Source organism: Anguilla rostrata, chromosome 18, assembly GCF_018555375.3.
Source record: "Anguilla rostrata isolate EN2019 chromosome 18, ASM1855537v3, whole genome shotgun sequence".
Lineage (NCBI taxonomy): Eukaryota > Metazoa > Chordata > Actinopteri > Anguilliformes > Anguillidae > Anguilla > Anguilla rostrata.
In genome coordinates, this window is record NC_057950.1 from 30,765,255 (window position 1) to 30,782,735 (window position 17,481).

General features: G+C 46.1%; 1 protein-coding gene across 5 annotated transcripts in view; it reads right to left on the bottom strand.

The window, feature by feature from the left end:
• LOC135244640 (receptor-type tyrosine-protein phosphatase epsilon-like) overlaps nucleotides 1–17,481 on the bottom strand; it is a 69,360-nt gene that overhangs the window by 25,308 nt on the left and 26,571 nt on the right. For all 5 annotated transcript variants that reach the window (XM_064317100.1, XM_064317097.1, XM_064317101.1 and 2 more), the window contains exons 2-4: nucleotides 15,540–15,846; nucleotides 1,297–1,371; nucleotides 664–760 (exon numbers count right to left, since the gene is read on the bottom strand). In XM_064317100.1, coding sequence (XP_064173170.1) covers nucleotides 664–760; nucleotides 1,297–1,369 — 170 coding nt within the window. In that variant the 5' untranslated portion in view covers nucleotides 1,370–1,371; nucleotides 15,540–15,846. The remainder of the gene's footprint in view (nucleotides 1–663; nucleotides 761–1,296; nucleotides 1,372–15,539; nucleotides 15,847–17,481) is intronic.

Sequence of the window (17,481 nt, forward strand, 5' to 3'; positions counted from 1 at the left end):
CCAGTGTGGTACTGCCCTACAGGAGCACCCAGCCAGTGCAGTACTGACCTACAGGAGCACCCAGCCAGTACAGTACAGACCTACAGAAGCACCCAGCCAGTGTGGTACTGCCCTACAGGAGCACCCAGCCAGTGCAGTACTGACCTACAGGAGCACCCAGCCAGTGTGGTACTGACCTACAGAACGACATGCCAGTGCAGTACTGACCTACAGAAGCACCAGCTAGTGTAGTACTGACCTGTAGAAGCACCAGCTAGTGTGGTACTGACCTACAGGAGCACCAAGCCAGTGTACTACTGACCTACAGCAGCACCCAGCTAGTGTGGTACTGACCTACAGGAGCACCCAGCCAGTGCACTACTGACCTACAGGAGCACACAGCCAGTACAGTACAGACCTACAGAAGCACCCAGCCAGTGCACTACTGACCTACAGAAGCACCAGCTAGTGTAGTACTGACCTGTAGAAGCACCAGCTAGTGCAGTACTGACCTACAGGAGCACCCAGCCAGTGTACTACTGACCTACAGCAGCACCCAGCCAGTGTGGTACTGACCTACAGGAGCACACAGCCAGTGTACTACTGACCTACAGAAGCACCAGTCATTGCAGTACTGACCTCCAGTGTTTCACTTTGGGAAGAACAGACTGCTCTGTGACTTACCTGAGGCAGTATACGGCCAATAGGATGAAGATGACCAGAAGCACGGAGGTGACCAGCACAGACCAGACGATGTGGGTAATGGCAGAAGGGGGTGTCACTGAGGACAGAGAGAGTAACCCAATTCTCCACTGCACAGAACACACAGCACAAGCTGATGGAAGCATTTTTAACATTAAATGCAAGCCTGGTTGGTATTTTTTTCAGAACCAATTACGTGAAAATGGTGTTTTCAAGAAAGATATTTATTTATTTATTTATTTTGTAAACTATATTTTATTTACAAATTCCACTAAGTAAATTACAAGTCATTGTCAGACTTAAGTTTATATGTTAAAAAATGTTTAAAAACTAAACACCATAAACTAAGCAACAACAGCAATATAATTCACCCTCACTGAAATTGCATGTACATGCTCTCATGTTTTCGTTTGTCTTTCAGAGCAGAAATGTATCCATTATGAAACAGAATTATTAATATGAGTGCATATGAAGTACAGGCATATTAATATGAGTGCATATGAAGTGTGACTGCAGCTTCTGTGATTGTGAATACAGGAAGCAGAGAGTCATATTTATGTTAATGAGGCTGCATTTCCTCCCTGGCTCACATTGCAGAGTCTGCTGTGTACTTACCTATGTCTGTCCCATTCGACGAGTTAACGGATGCGATGGTGGCGGTCATCAAAAACAGGACAAGGACCATCATGACTGCAAGGGAAAAGAAGGAAGGAACAAATACATATTTATTATTTCCCTCTCTCTCCCTCTCCCTCCCTTTCATTCTCACTCCCTCTCTCTCCCCCTGTCTCTCATTTTCTCACTCTCTCTTCCTCCCTCTCTCTTTCTCTCTTGCTGACACACTCCCACACACACACCTACATACCTACAAACACACACACACACACACACACACTTCCCAATACAGTGTTAAAATAGAAGAAATAAAAACAGGTTGGTTACTTTGTTACTTTATGTTGCCTGTTTGTGTGCAGAACTGCCAGCATTTATGACCAGCCAATAGATTTACAGGACCCCCACAGCAGTAATAATGAGAGCATATCATCCAAAAGCAGAGACGAGAACTGCAGTCAGAGAGTGGGAGTGGTGTACCAAGAGACCTTCACACCTACTCTTTCACTCTAAACCACCACTACCAACCAACCCAACCCTCACCCAACCCCCACCCCCAACCCCACCCCCTACCCTGTAACTTGTGATTAGCGGGTGGGTCAGTGCTGGGACTTAGCCCCACCCTCACCGATAAAACCTGCACACCGAACGACAGGGCTGAGTCAGGGAAAATGCTCAGTACATGTAACACACCAGCACATATCACAATGTATTCACATATAGCTTAAAGGTACTGTATGTAAGTGTTTGCTAGAATCTATAATTGACAATAAATTGAGACAAAGCTTCTTCAATGAGAAAATAATTTTTCTCCGGACCATAGAGAAAGCTATGCACACAGACTGGCTTGTTTCCCAGCATGCGCTTTATACACATTAGCGTTTGTATCTTCTAAACTTGCACTTAACTATGAATGACGTCTGATCTGTCGAAGTGAAGGAAATAGATTTATTAATTATTAATCTGAAAGGCTTGTAAAAGCAACCGGACTGGCAAGATAGCCTTGAATCTCAGAATGCGCCAATGCGGAAAGACACAAGTCTATTTTTCTCTCTTTATAAGAATGTAAACATGAAGAGGTTAGAAATATCCATCTGTACCGTGACTTCTGAAAAGAATTTTCAATACATTGTGTGTTTGCGTGTGTGTGTGTGTGTGTGTGTTGCCTTCCTCTCAGTTTCCATCTCAGATGGGTGCTGGTATTTCAGAGAATATCAAAAAAAGAATAATAAAAACAACATATATCACAATATTAAACAGAATATATAATATATATAATTCCATTCTTATATAACATTTCAACAAGTAACAATATAAAGACCTAATAAGTAGGCCTGGCTTTACTAAGTAAAATAAAGCCATGCTAGATTCCGCATTATTACTGAACAATTACAAGAGGTTAGTTTAAACAATGGGCTTTTGTAATGATATCAATTCAAGCTCAGAGGGGCAGCTATTCCACAGAATGAGAATACCGTCACACGATAGAGGTGAATGTCTGACAACAGTACTTCTCCAGAGTTCCACTAGGGGGCACCAGGCTCACAGGTTACTGCGTGCCTTCTCCACGATGCTGAGGGCATGCTCTAAACTGAAGCCGCATGTCACATTCTGTACTAAGGATGAGAAATCCTTTGGCACACAGCGTATTTTCACATATAAAAAAAAAAATAAAGTAAAAATCACTGTGAATAACGTGTGAATAATTATCTGCACATTAAATTATCACGCGCACAGCACGATCAGGTGATGCACAAGCGCACGCACCGCCATGCGAATCCCTGCGTGTTTGTTCTGCCTTCAGGCTCGGGGGTTATCTGAGGACAGAGCGGGTTGATTGACGTATCGGTGCTGAACGCAGACGCAGCCCGAGGTTAAAGGAGCGGGTTGTGCCGTTGACTGAGGGACGCGGGGAGGCTCGCTCGCCCGGCGCGGGCCAAACACACACCCGTACCTAAGTGCACGTGCACCCGGGAGCATCGTTTCAACAGCCCAGTTCTCGCACAGCAGCTAACAAGTTATTTCTCACAACTTCCTTTTATCTCTGCTTCTTTTCTGGGGGAAGCTTTGAACGCACACATACACACAGGTACACATGCACACACACAGGCACGCATGCACACACACACACACACACACAAACATGCACACACACGCACACGCACACATACAGATAGACATGCACACACACACACCCACATAGGATATACATACACACACGTATACACACATAGAAACGCACACATACACACACACACGCACACGCACACACACACACCTACACACACACACACACGCACACACACACATACAGATAGACACGCACACACACACACGCACACGCACACGCACACGCACACACACACATACAGATAGACATGCACACACACACACACACCCACATAGGATATACATACACACACGTATACACACATAGACACGCACACACACACACGCACACCTACACACACACGCACACGCACACACACACACATACAGATAGACACGCACACACACACACGCACACGCACACGCACACACACATACACACACACCACAGCGCTGAAATGTTTGTCCGTGTGAATGGGAGGTGAAAATGAGTCTCACATTTATAAAAGCGAGTGGTCACACTTCTTAGGCACCGCAGTCTCTGCAGAAACGGGCCGTCCTCACTGGACCACAGAAGTGGCATTCTGGTGCTATACTCGCATGAACATCAGGAAGAACACAGGACATTACTCATAGGTGTTCATAAATACATTCCCACCTTTTAAAACAGGGCTCTCAAACTCCAGTCCTATACGGCCAAGGTCACCGTTGGTTTTTTGCAATCTCCTTTCAATCAGCATTCAATTTAGGCCTTGAGAACAAGGTGTGCAGACTCTTTAGCCAATCAATGACTCGGATTAAGGGTCAGAATACAGACCTGCGCTTAAGTGCATTTTCTGCATAACACGCTGAAAACACGCTGAAGCTCAGGCCTGGATTTGGCCCTAAAAGCAGGAACATGTCAGAGACCAGCAGACACAGCGGCCCTCCAGGATACGAGTCTGAGGTCCCCGATTTAATGAGAGCTCAAATTAAGCCTGAAATTAAGTGTCTGCAGTGAGAACCGTCACGTTCGCGCACCGGCCAATCAGAATGCTCACGTTCACGCACCAGCCAATCAGAACTGTCACGTTCATCCGCCGGCCAATCAGGACTGTCACGTTCACGCACCGGTGGTTTAACATGCAGCCATTGTCACAGAGGGAGAAACGCGCAATAAAAGCGTCCATTAAAGCGGAGTCTGTGCAATAAAATGGAAGATAATGCAGCTCCTGATGCAGGGAAACATGGGCAGGGAGCTGCCCATGCCATAAACACAGCTCGTGTTCCCAAAGGCGTAAGTTTAGTTTGAACATGGCGGGGGGGGGGCCTCAAACTCACAGACACTGAAGTGCATGCACCTCCCCCACCCCCCCACCCACCCCCCCCTTTAAAAGAACAGCTGTGAAATTATCATTTCTGGAGAATTCTAAGGGGAAAATACTTCAGACTACTAATCAGTATATCCCAATCAGAACATGAAATCCCCATTATATGAAATCCTTTCTTCACGATATGAAATTATTATTCTCATCATCATTCTATATTATTGGAGGGGGTTATTTGCCTGTTTTGTAATATTAGAGAGGAGGGTTGTAACTCTATCCCCCCATAGATTATGCCCTTGTGTGCTCCTCCCTTCTGACTCATTTGTCTGCAAGTCACTGGTGCCGTCACCCAAGCATAAGTGCCCCCAACACTTCATTTCTTACGTTAAATCTCCACAAAAGGAGGCTCAGGGGAGATTCGATTTACAAACGTTGAAGGAGATTCATAAAGTGGAGCAGGGGAGGAGGTTCAGACGGAGTGTGCTGCGTACTGAGAGGCAGACGGAGGAAACGAGTCTGAGGTGAATTTCACACAGATACTACACTTCCTTCACAGTGTAAAAGAGACCGTCTTGCCAATTTTGCGTCAGGAGTTAAAGACCAGGCTTGACGGCAATGTATTTATTAATCTTTTTTTTTTTTAAAGATATACTGCAATGCATCAGAACCTTAATGAGCGTTATATCCTGTAGTTACTGAACTCCAGCTTCACTAAGAAGAGCCAGCCAAGCGTAAATCTCTCTCTCTCTTACATGTCTGCACAGTGTGTACGTGGGTTACACTGTGGTACGGTTTACACTGCTGACAGGTGGTACACGGGACACAGGCATTACCTGTGCTGACAGAGTGTCACTGTGTACACGTTGTACACTGTGCTGCACAGGGTGTGTACACTGTGGTGCACAGGGTGTGTACACTGTGGTGCACAGGGTGTGTACACTGTGGTACACAGGGCATTTACACTGTGCTGCACAGGGTGTGTCACTGTGCGACAGGGTGTACTGTGTGCACAGGTTACACTGTGGACGGGTTGTACACGTGGACACAGGGCATTTACACTGTGACACAGTGTGTACCTGGTCACAGTGGTATGTGTGCACAGTGACATGTGCTGCACAGGGTGTCCTGTGTGCACAGCATTACACTGGCTGCACAGTCCTGCATGCCTCTAATAACCTGGCACTGTGAACAGCTGCTCCACACAGAGACGCCATGCAGGACAGCACATTCACGAGCTATCCTAGCTGCCTTTTTATATAAATAATTCAGGTGCTATTTCAACTCCTGTCATTACAGATAGGGGAAGAGAGCTAGACATAGAGAGAGAGGCCTGGGGTCTCTTTAATCACTTTTTCCTTTCAGTCCATTTAAAACACAATCACGTTCTTTTAATCTCCTAGATGAATCTTGGCATGAGATGGTAAACAAAACAAAATAATGAAATCTTGACATTTTTTACATAATAACAAAGGTGGCGTCGGTTTTACATAGAATGATAAAATACACGCACGTACACACACGCACACGCACACGCACACGCACACACACTTTGGATTTAACAGACACTCCTATCCATAATGGGCCAGAGTGATGTGTACATAAAACTCGCAACGCAAATGGTGTCTTGACGAGGGTATGCTGGTGCGAATGCAGTCTGCGTGAATTTTTAACGCAACATCTTTTTGACTAAGGCTACGGCTAATTACACAATCAGCAAATGGGAATGCCTACTAATCGCATTTTGCATATACTGTATAGCAGAGCTTAAAAGGCACTGTTCAAAAAAACTCCTGTTTAGTTTCAACAGAAATTGCTTACTTTTCTGTCTTTATAGGGCAATTGTTGGTTTATTTATGCCATATCTGTCTATTTATAATGAATGGGAGAGTAAATGTAACACGGTCAATAATTTAATGTACAATATGGCAGCCATAGCCATTTCAGGTTTGTACATGTGCAATTTAGTCCTGTAATGGTTTATGCAAATATGCAATCTCTTTACAATGAAATGAATGGGGAATGGTTCAGGATTTCATAATTGTATACAAATACCCAAATTTAAGTGGATTAAGTGGATCATACTATACACTACCCACACTGTTTTTGCCGACCTGTGCAGACTGAACTGGGAAAAAAATTCTGGAAATCCTTTATTTGTGTTGATTCATTAAGTTAAAATGTTAATTAACATTGTACCCTATGTTTTGAGTGACAAAAATGAAACACATTTCAAAACATTACAAATTCCAAATACCAATATTCTGGTAGAATGATTGCCATACAATGTTCGAAATATAAATAATATATATATAAAGTAGGCCTATACCCTCCCCCCCTCCCCAATTCTGGCACTTACAAAAACGAACTCTTCAATAAATATTTAAATTGTTCACATTTATTTTTTGGTTCATTTTTCATACCATACATCTCAATAAACTGTTGTGGTCTCTTGGAGACCAGAACATTACGTTCTAAATGTAGCTAAATATAAGGAGACGACGAGTTGAGTTGATGGTGGTAGTGAAGCCGGCCTGACTGCAGTCACACAAAGTCCCCACCTAATACCTATTCTGAGCCAGGAAACCCCTGCAAAGCTACACTGCAGCAACCAGCCTGAACTATACATCCACTGGTCTTTCTACATAGCGGACAGACAGGTTGTATGTACCTCATGCTGTAATGTGTATTAAGCCACAGACCAGACGAGTGATAGACAGGCATCACTTTAGACAGAAATAATCCATGATCTCATCCGTGACTCCTTTTCTGAGAGCGTGTAATCCTGATCAGGAATGCTAATGCTAAACTCATGCTTGGATGATCACTTGGGTTTGGATGAACAAAACCACTAAAAGACTCAAGTGGACCCTTGTAGGTTAAGGAACTGGATTTGTGACCACAAGGTTATTGGCTAAAATACATGGCGTACCTGTGGGAAATGCATTTGACATCAACTGACTTCATAAAACCTAAAGATTTCTTGCAAAGCAGTGTCTACTGGACACAGAAACTTTCAGGTTAGGGGAATCAAGGAAGCTTGAGGTTGAATTTTCATAAAATGGCTACAAACATTACAAAAACAAATGGTTTAGGAAATAAATAATCATAAAAATAACTGGATCAAATGGTCCTCCTTGTCCTTCTGTCCCAGGGACTTAACTGTGAAAATGATACCCCTTTAGAGGGGCTTGGGAGGGTGAAGTATACACGTTTTCAATATGGAGGGGTGAATCACGTCCTGCCTGGATTATCCCTCAGGGTAATAAGGTGAGGGGATGAGAGGGTGGTGGCGATAGAGGATGAGAAGTAACTCATCTGGGTTGTCACCTGGAGCCGATGGAACATTTCCACTGTTCTTCAGAACATACATATCTATTTATTTATTTATTTATTTATTCAGAAAGTCAATGCTGTAAAGGTACACAAAAGCCTGGTTATCAAACCTTAAACAAACCCACGATGATGATGATGACAATTATTATTATTTTTTTTTTTTTCATTATTTGTTTTCTGCCTTTGCAGATGGATACTGATTTGCATAAAGAAGAGAACCAGACAGGCATGAATGAACGAGTCTGTCTGGTTGCTGGTGTGGTGCATAATAAACCAAGCAGATCATTCCCCTGTCCACCGGATCTTCGGATTATCACTGAGAGTCAGGGATGACTGCCTTATCCCAGTATAGACGGAAATCAGACCGTGATCCACAGTTAAACACCCACCCACTTTCAGTTCTTCCTGTCCGACTGGCTGCATATCAAATACTCCTACGCACAATCTAATATGCTTATTTTCTGTGATGAACTAAATGGTTTTGGTTGAGCAGAAAATGTATTTCATCTTAGGCTAGCGTGATGCTAAGTCAATTGCATGACTTCGCAAAGCCTATTTTTTAATGTAATGTTTTATCTCAGCTAACTGCTTTGTTGAGGGTGACTTATAGAGCTTACAGTTTTGTACATCTCATCCAGTTAAAACAACATTACTGAAGCCATACAAATACATCACATACAACTCAAGGGTACAACAGCACCATCACACTTCTGCCTGATTTACAAGTTCAGCCATTTAGCAGACAGACACTCTCATCCAGAGCAATCTCATGTTCTTTGTGCGTGCAATCCATTTATACGGTTGGATGTTTACTGAAAAAATTCAGGTTAAGGACCAACTAAAGGGTACAACATCAGCACACCACCTGGGACTGAAGCCTATAACCTTACGGTGAAACCCAGTTCCCTAACCGCTACGCTGCACCGCTACCTAAAAGGTTCAGTTGGACTTCGGACCTCCGAGTGGTGCTGCCCACTGCCGACCTCATAGCTGTGGGTGTGTTACCACGGATACGGCCTCTATGAGATCCAAGCGCCGAGCGAGGCCGACGTCATACCGCTACATCCGCAGGTCTGTCGAAAGCGGGCGTGGCCGTGGATCACATGACCCTCCTCTGCCTGAGGGCTCAAGTATCCGGTTCAGGGCGGGGTCACAAAATATCTTACAGAGTGACAGACGGGTGGGGAATGCTGGTGACTGGGCACACTTTGAGCGGGACAGGAAATGATCGCACCGTGATTCAAGCTGTACGGATGAATTTAGTCAACATTATGCATCCAGGCAACTACGGTAGTAACATAAAAACTGAGAAGGCCTCCATTAAAATTATATCTGAAAAGTATATGCAATTTTGTTTTGGAATTTTTCATAAAATTCCAATTGGTTTATATGGATTTTTAATTCTTTACAGGTGAATATAAAGTATATTGGTTTACTGCCACTTTACATCTGGTCTTCTGATAACCCCCTTTGACAAGATTAATTAAGATTTAATTTGGATAAAAATGACTTCAGGTTTGTAAGAGCTTTGGTTGTGTTTAAGAGATTTGGTAGTGAGTAAGAGCTTGGGTTTTTTGTAAGAGCTTCGGTTGTGTCTAAGAGCTTTGTTTGTGTGTAAGAGCTTCGGTTTGGTTTAAGAGTCTAGACTGTGTGGAAGAACACATGCTGCTTGTCAAGGGGAGCTGCTTGCACCATGCAATGACTTTGCATCCTTGTCACATTTCAGTGAAGATGGAGGCCGGTAATTATGCAACAAAGCAGATATGATCACGGTCTGGCATAATTCTGCATCTGGGCCTGCATGCAGGCTGCTGAGATTCACCGCTAATGCCAAGCCTTGGAGGAACTAAATCTGTCCCAGTTCACGGTTTACATCAAAACGAGTAGATCTGTGTAAAATACACATTTCAGATATTCCACAAGGGTCCTGCTTACAGGGTTTTTCCTGCGTAGAGAATTCTGAGGTCATCACCTCAATCAAATTCTGACCAGTGTTAACGTGAAAAAGCATAAATACAAGCATTCCGTTGTGTCGGCATCTGCACAGTGCACTAGGAAATGTGCTACTAAAGAAGAACGCAAAGCTATAGGGGATGTACACATATGCCTGATTAAATGTTGCTGAGTTAGCTGCCTTCGGACAAGTAAATCTTGTTTCGTTTTGCATCCAAATGTGTCCAATATTTTCCAAAAAAAGTTTCAGAAATTACATCATATCAGTTCAAGTTTTTTTTCAACCAGTGGTCAGGCTAGCCCACGGAATGCTGCGTCTTGGGAACACAATGCACTTCTGTTCCGCAAGAAATAACTATTTTTGTTGTAATATGCCAACTCACAATAATAACGCAATAAACGTGAAATGTTACCCTGGCTTACAGGATGTGTGTGTGCAGACTGTGACCCGTGCTTGTTAAAAGGCTGCAGCAGAGACAGCAACGCACCTGGAAATCACCACGGCTCTGATTCAGCCCAGGTGACATGCAATAATGGGTGGGCTCTGCCTAAAGAATCCCCCTCTGGGAGGGGAGTTACACCTCTGGAGTCAGCGTGTGACTCACTGAAGGTGCTGTGGTGTTTGGAAGGGGGACACCCCAGGGACCAGCGGCGTCCATTAATAACCGCAGGCGTTTCACCGGGGCACAGCAGTCCCCAAACGAGCAAAGCTACGTCTCGCACGTGCGCGAGAGTGCGGAGAAAATGGCTACGTTAGCTTCTGTGCGCACAACTCTTCAGGGAAAACACCAGGAGCCCATCTATGAAAGCTGGGAGAAAATTGGCAATTTGAGACCAAATTCTATTCCGCTATTCCGACAAGGAACTCGGCGAAGCAGGGACATTTTAGCAGGAGCTGGTTTATCTCCCGATTCTGAGGTTTTTAAACACTTTGCAAAGCTGAAGCTGCTGAGTCAAACGTGCGCAGGAAGTCCGGCGGGGCGAGCGGGCGATTAAACAGGGCGGCGGCGCAGAGCGGCGGCGCAGAGCGGCCACTCAGGTGCTTCCTCCCCCGCCGCGCTGACACCGGGAAGAGGGGTCGCCGTCGCCGTGGGTACTCGGGACAAATCCAGACACGGGAACCGAAGCTGCCCTGTCGTCGGTACCCATCGTGACGGGAGCGCTCACGGAGGAAAGGGAACGCGGAGGCGGACGCGGCGGCGATAACGTCGCCATGCCGACAGGAGCGGGGCGGCGGCCGACGAGGCCTGTCCGCTTAGCGGCGCGCGGCGAGGTCGCGACGAGGTCGGTCCGCTCCCGTATCACGCTTCGCTCAGAGTGTGTGTGTGTGTGTGTGTGTGTGTGTGTGAGTGAGTGAGTGAGTGAGTGTGTGTGCGCGCTCCACACGTACCCAACTTCAGGGGACCTGCATTACGCAGTATTCGTATCACCCTGGGAGGGATCACCCTTCAGTTGGCTAAAGTAACCATGTCATACCATTAACAACCCAAACTGGCGAATCAGTTTGCTCACTGAAACCACACCTCAAGGGTCTTCCTCTGACTCCCGTCTGTGTGTGAGCTCGGTGCGAAAAGAATCAGCTGCTGGGCATCCCATACCTGTCTCTGCTCTGACTGGCTTGGGGAGGTTTGAGCAATAAGCAGAGTGGAAGGTGCCTGGCCTTTCCAAACTAGGATAACAGCACCCCCAATGTCCCCTTGAATCCCCTTAAAACCTGGGAGAAGAGTAAAACCCCTGGTCATAAAATCTTTATTTAGCATTCATGTCTACATTAAATTAATTTAAGTCATTTTTAAATACATTTTTGAGAGTTTGACTGAATGCACCAACCCAATGATGCAAAAATAAATTCACAAGCTGTGTTTAAAAATAGGGCATCTCACCAGCATACAGCACAGGAAATTTTGAAATAAAAATGACTGAATTGCCATTGCCTTAACTTCCGACACCAGTTGGACAGACTGCAGGCTGTGAATGCCTCACTTATACCCTACATCAGCGGGGTACTACAGGAGGGGGTTCTACAGCAGAGGGGCAAACCAGCAAGGGGTAATACAGTGTGGTGGGGGGTGAAACAGCAGGGGGGTAGTACAGCAGAGGTGATACAGCAGGGGTAGTAATACATCAGGGGTAAATTAGCAGGGGGGTACTATAGCAGGGATTATTACAGCAAGGGGGTAATATAGCAGGGTGGTACCACAGCACGGCGGTAATAAAGCAGAGGGGTACAGAGCGGTACTACAGTGGGGGGGGGGTAATACTGCAGGGGGATACTATAGGAGGGGGGTATTACAGCAGGGGGTACCAAAGCACAGAGGTACTACAGTGGGGGGGTCTTACAGTGGGGGGGGTACGCTGCAGCAGAGACCCCAAGTCTTGCGCACTCTCTCACAAATCTCTCACGTTGGCGCACTGGGACCACACACACTCTCACACAGACCAAACCCGATAATGAAACGCACGCAAACGCAGGCCTTTCTGCAGCTCCTCATTCACACCCGCTCTCCGTGTGAAAGCGCCGAGCTCGACAGAAAGGCCGCGTAGACAAACCGCACTCGCGCGTAATACTGAGAGACGTCAACTTCATTTAAAGAGACAAAAGCTCAGCGCTGAGGCATCAGTGTTCGACAATCGCCGAAACCTCTCCTCTTCAGGGAGACCACTCGTTCGACCTTTTCACTGTTACAGTTTCGGCTACATACGCACCTGCCCCAGGTTCCCGATGACCTCGATGCCACAACGGAACGTCTGAAACTAGACAATATCCAACTTCAGACAAAAGTGGGTCACTGCACCACAGATCTCAAATGTTAATCGCCTCTTACTGTCCTCAAATTCGCTGGGGCAACTCACGTGACCCACAAGCCGGAAACTAACGGGGAGGATAATACGACCACGAACGGTGCCTGCTCTCGCTGATCAGAGCTGCAGTGTCACCACAGACACAATGATGTCTGATTAACGTGCTAATTTCTAGTCTTATAGCTTCAGCTGAGTCCTTTATTAAATGTCTGTTTAAACCGAGAGTGTACAGAAAATTAGCTTTCACAGCGGTTCTGTTTCTCCGTGCCTGCGCTGTGTTGATTCCTCCCCGCTATGCCACCTGCTAGCCGCGGCTTCCCCTGCCATTTGCGGCCAATGAGAATGGTCCCGGGCGCTTTGCATTCTGGTTGTTCATTGTGTGGAACAGAAACCTCGCGAACTGGATTCCCCTGGAAAGAGGAAGCTGGCATGCCGACAGAAGCCCCGACACATGCCTGCTGGGCAGGCCAATGGCAGGCCAGGGGCAGCAGGGCGGGAGCCAATCAGAAGCCGCCATTCTGCTGCAACAGTGCAGAGAGCCAATGGGCTGGAGGCTGCACCAGGAAGCTGAGGGGATAAGCCTCAGGCCTTCATTCAATGAACATGTGACCTGAACACTGCAAAATAATTCATTTTTTCTGTTTTCCCTAGAAAACAGTTCACCCACCATAGTTTGGTGAACTGATCTTGGGATTATGTAATCGTCAAACGGACATTTGACTCACACAATGAATGAGTGAATGAATGAATGAATGAATGAGTTAATTAATAAATACTGTTTCTAAGCAAAAGTTAAGGACAGATGATAAATGTAGACAGGCCTAACAGGGTGTCTGTGCAAGATGCTTGTTGACTCCATACCACCCTATCACAGAAAATCAAAGTTAGTAACTACTAATCGCTCATCGTTCCAAAGGGATTCTCTAACCCCTGACACAGCCGGCCCACTCAGTTCCTCTTTCGCGAGGCCAAGAGTTTTGTCACACGGCAGGTTCGCACCACAGGCCTGTGCGCGAGAAGAATATTTATTATTGGCCCTAGAATGCATGCAGCAACGCAGCGTGGATCTGCGGCCGGGGTCCTGTCCTTTATTAGCATCGAGATAGCGATCGGCTCAGCTTTCAGCTGCTAACCACAACCAGACATCTGCGCGAGGAGCGGTGGTTTTCTCACCAAGCACCAGGAAACCTGAAAATAGGGCTCCATTATGAGAGCGATTAAACAGCCTTCTCCGAAAGGCCGTGTTAAAACTCGACGAGGTCGGAATACACATTTTATCCTCCCCAAGGAGCTCAAGATGCCAGCAAAGTCTCCTTTTAATTCTGTTTCTTTAGTCTCACAATTGTCTGAGGCGGTGTCTTCGTTAGTATATCGGTGTTCTTCTCGTTTTTTTTTTTTCCCGCCATTTCTCCTCAGAGGGAAGTGTTCAGCTGTGTTTGGAGGGCTCGCTCTGGGGCTTTTACGGTTTTCCTGCCTGACCTTCATCTGTCGTGGGAAGGAGGGGCTCTTTCCTGCACAGGCTGCTCCTGACTTCCTGTTCCGCTTTAGAGGAAACGTGACATACGCTCGACATCTACACGTTTTTCTCGCCTTCCCTCTTTCTTTCTGCTTTTTCTCATTCCTCAGACAGACAGGCGCACACACACACACACACACACACACACACACAGCCTTAGCACTCTTAATTTTTCACATGTTCAACACTGGAAAATCTGACTGAAATCTAAGTTCACAAGCATGGTTTCATTTATATTCCATTCATAAAACGTTTCTTAAATCCTTCTTACATTTGTTCTCAATAAAATTTACTATGAAAAACCCAAAATGGGATTCATGTGCGGACCTTCGATTTTGTGTGTAGCCCAGGTGTATCAGAAAGCAAATGGCAATTGTTAAAAGTGCCAATGCCAAATGCCACTGGATCAGTGTCAGTTCTTTTGCACAAGGAAATGCTAGCAATCATATAAAAGTCATGGGGCTTTCAGGGACGATGGCAAACATCAGCCATTCATCGCTCTCAACAAAAGTGTCTGCGTGGTCCCTGAAGGCGTGCTCTCTCCCCAAGGCACGATTAGCCAAGTAATCCAAAGGCAACAGATAGACCATTCCTAAATGCTGTGTTTGGCTGTGTGCTTGTGGGTCTTCATATATCATTATCAATCATTATCATCAATCACTTTTATCAATAAACAAAATAAATTTCATGTGTTCCCAACAGTTGTATTATTGCAAACTAAACTAAGATGAAAACTATGCCTGAAAAAGACATAGAAAATAAAAAAAACTAAAGACTAAACTAAAACTAGCAAACCCGCTCATAAAACTAAACTAAAACTAAACAGAATGAGGCCCAATGAATGTGTGTGGGCAGTACATGGAATTTATGTTGACTATGTTGGTTATTAAAACTGATAGCGCTCTCCTTATTGCCATCAGAGCAGGGAGCCTCAACCTGAGTGAAATAACAAAGACAGATTTCCTGCCTCAAAGTGAAAAAATGAGGTCTGTTCACACAAATGAAGGAAGAGCAGGAATGACTGAACAAGCAGCCATTTTCTAACCTCCATCAGAAAATACCACAGAAGAAGAAGCAGGCAGTGCAGAAGACTGGCTGAGGGACCCAAATAGCTCCAGATGCAATTCTGCTCCTGCAGATCGCTCAGACTACAGTCCCCTAGACCATGACAGCTTTTAGGACTGGGGGGGGGTTGGGGGGTCGGGGGGTCGGGGGTATGTACTCACATTTCCTGACGGAGGCAGCTGAAGCTTCACTGTGGAGAAACTCTCACAACGTCCATGTCACCCTGCGATCCTGGTTCGGTGGGGCCGGTCCTCCTGCAGGGCAGTCAGAGGGCCGGCTCATTCACATCGCTAGTCCTCCCGCCCGCCCTCTTCTCCCTCTGGTGAGCAGGATAGATCACCGCTAGGCCTGGAGAAAGTCTACAGCCTTCTCACGGTCCACTCAGTCGAAAGCAGGCCTCAGAGGTTGAATCTTTGGGCCTCTTCCCTTCTTCCACACTGAAGATCGTTAAAGGATCTCGTCCGCCACCTGGCAAGAGAGAAGCAAAAGGATCAGACAGTCTGCTTGGACGTGTTTTACCCTATCTGACCTAGGTGTCATTTTCCATTCGTTAAAGAAGTATGAACACACAACCGAAATCGGTACAGAGGAGCGAGATGTCACATTTGCACGGCTGAGCTGAAGGATCATAGCATGCCTTTCGTGCATCGCCGTTAACAAGCAAACAAATTACACACGAGACATTGTTTTCCACCGCTTCCATCAGGCGAAATTGGTTCCGGCTCATTTTTTCCTCAAAGCAGGCAGCCGAGTGCAAATGCGAACGTCAGTGTCATTTTCTCCTTTCGGGAAAAGCAATGGTCGCACAACCATTTGGGTGTGTGTGTGTGTGTGTCTGGGCGTGCTTTGCGGCGGAGGTTCCGGAGACCTTGCGCCTTCCGCGCGGTTGCTATGGCGACGGCCTAGCGCGGCTTAGCCCACCCCGTTAAAATCTCAGCGCCAGCGTCAGATTGGCTTTCCTTGCCGGCTCAGCGGCCCGTTAACAGCGAGCCCTCGTCGCGTCCACGGCGACGTCCACACTTTGCACTATATGGGAAAATGTATTAATTATCTACTTATACCCTTTCATGGTGCAGCCCCTCTGATACAAATTCTGTCAGCAAAGTGCAGTACAGAATGACACTGCTCTTTCAGAAAAGGCATCAGGATAACCAACACTAAGTTTTAAGAATTGGCAGTTGAGCTGACAAACAAGCAAGTGAATAACTGAAGAAATGCGGAGGAGAATAGAATGTCGATCCTGTTTAGCCCCTGTCAGGTTTCTGCTGTCTCCCAAATTCCATGACCTTCAGGACCACGGACAGCAGAGCCTTAAGCCGGAGCGCCTACAGGCTGGCACGGCTGAGGCAGACTGCCGATCATCACAGCTGTAGCTCACTGCCTGCACAGCCAGGGTCAGGGTTATATAGTTTATATGCTGCTGGCTGGAGAGCTCCTTTCCCCATCAGCGTGCCCAAAATGCACACGTTTACCCACAGAGTATCTACAATGTTTCAGAATCACTGTGCTATTTAATCATTTTCTAACAACCGCATGGCCTGTTTAATATGTTTTGAGGTGTCCCCATCTGAACTCAAAATCCGCATGTTTCTATATCCTTGAATGAACCTTGATCCGTGTGCTTACAAGAACAGGAACACCGTTCCAGACGTCCAAGCGAAGTGAGACTTTTCCTCTACGGCATTAAAATCAAAGAAACATCTGCCACACCTGAAACATAGGCCTAACTGTTTATACAGTGGGCGTTTACAACATTCTTATAGCCTTGCAATATATTAAGAAAAAGTGCTGAAGGGGCTTAGTATCGCTAGGCTACATCCCCCACCCCTCACTGTGCAGTGTTCTTTCTGAAGCCCCACCTGCATTCAGACTGAGTGTGGAAGTGACCCAGGGCTGCTGGCTAGCTCCGCCCAGGAAATGTGCTTAACTGCTTTTCCCTCCGTAAAACAAGCTCAGATCCAATTAAAAGGGCCACCGAGTTTAGAGTCCCACTGCACTCCTGGACGGGTTTCAGTGGCTATGTACACACTATGCTATGTTAGGGTTAGCAGTCTTAGAAATGAACCAGGCTCACTGCTGCTACGTGCCTGTCCCCACACACAC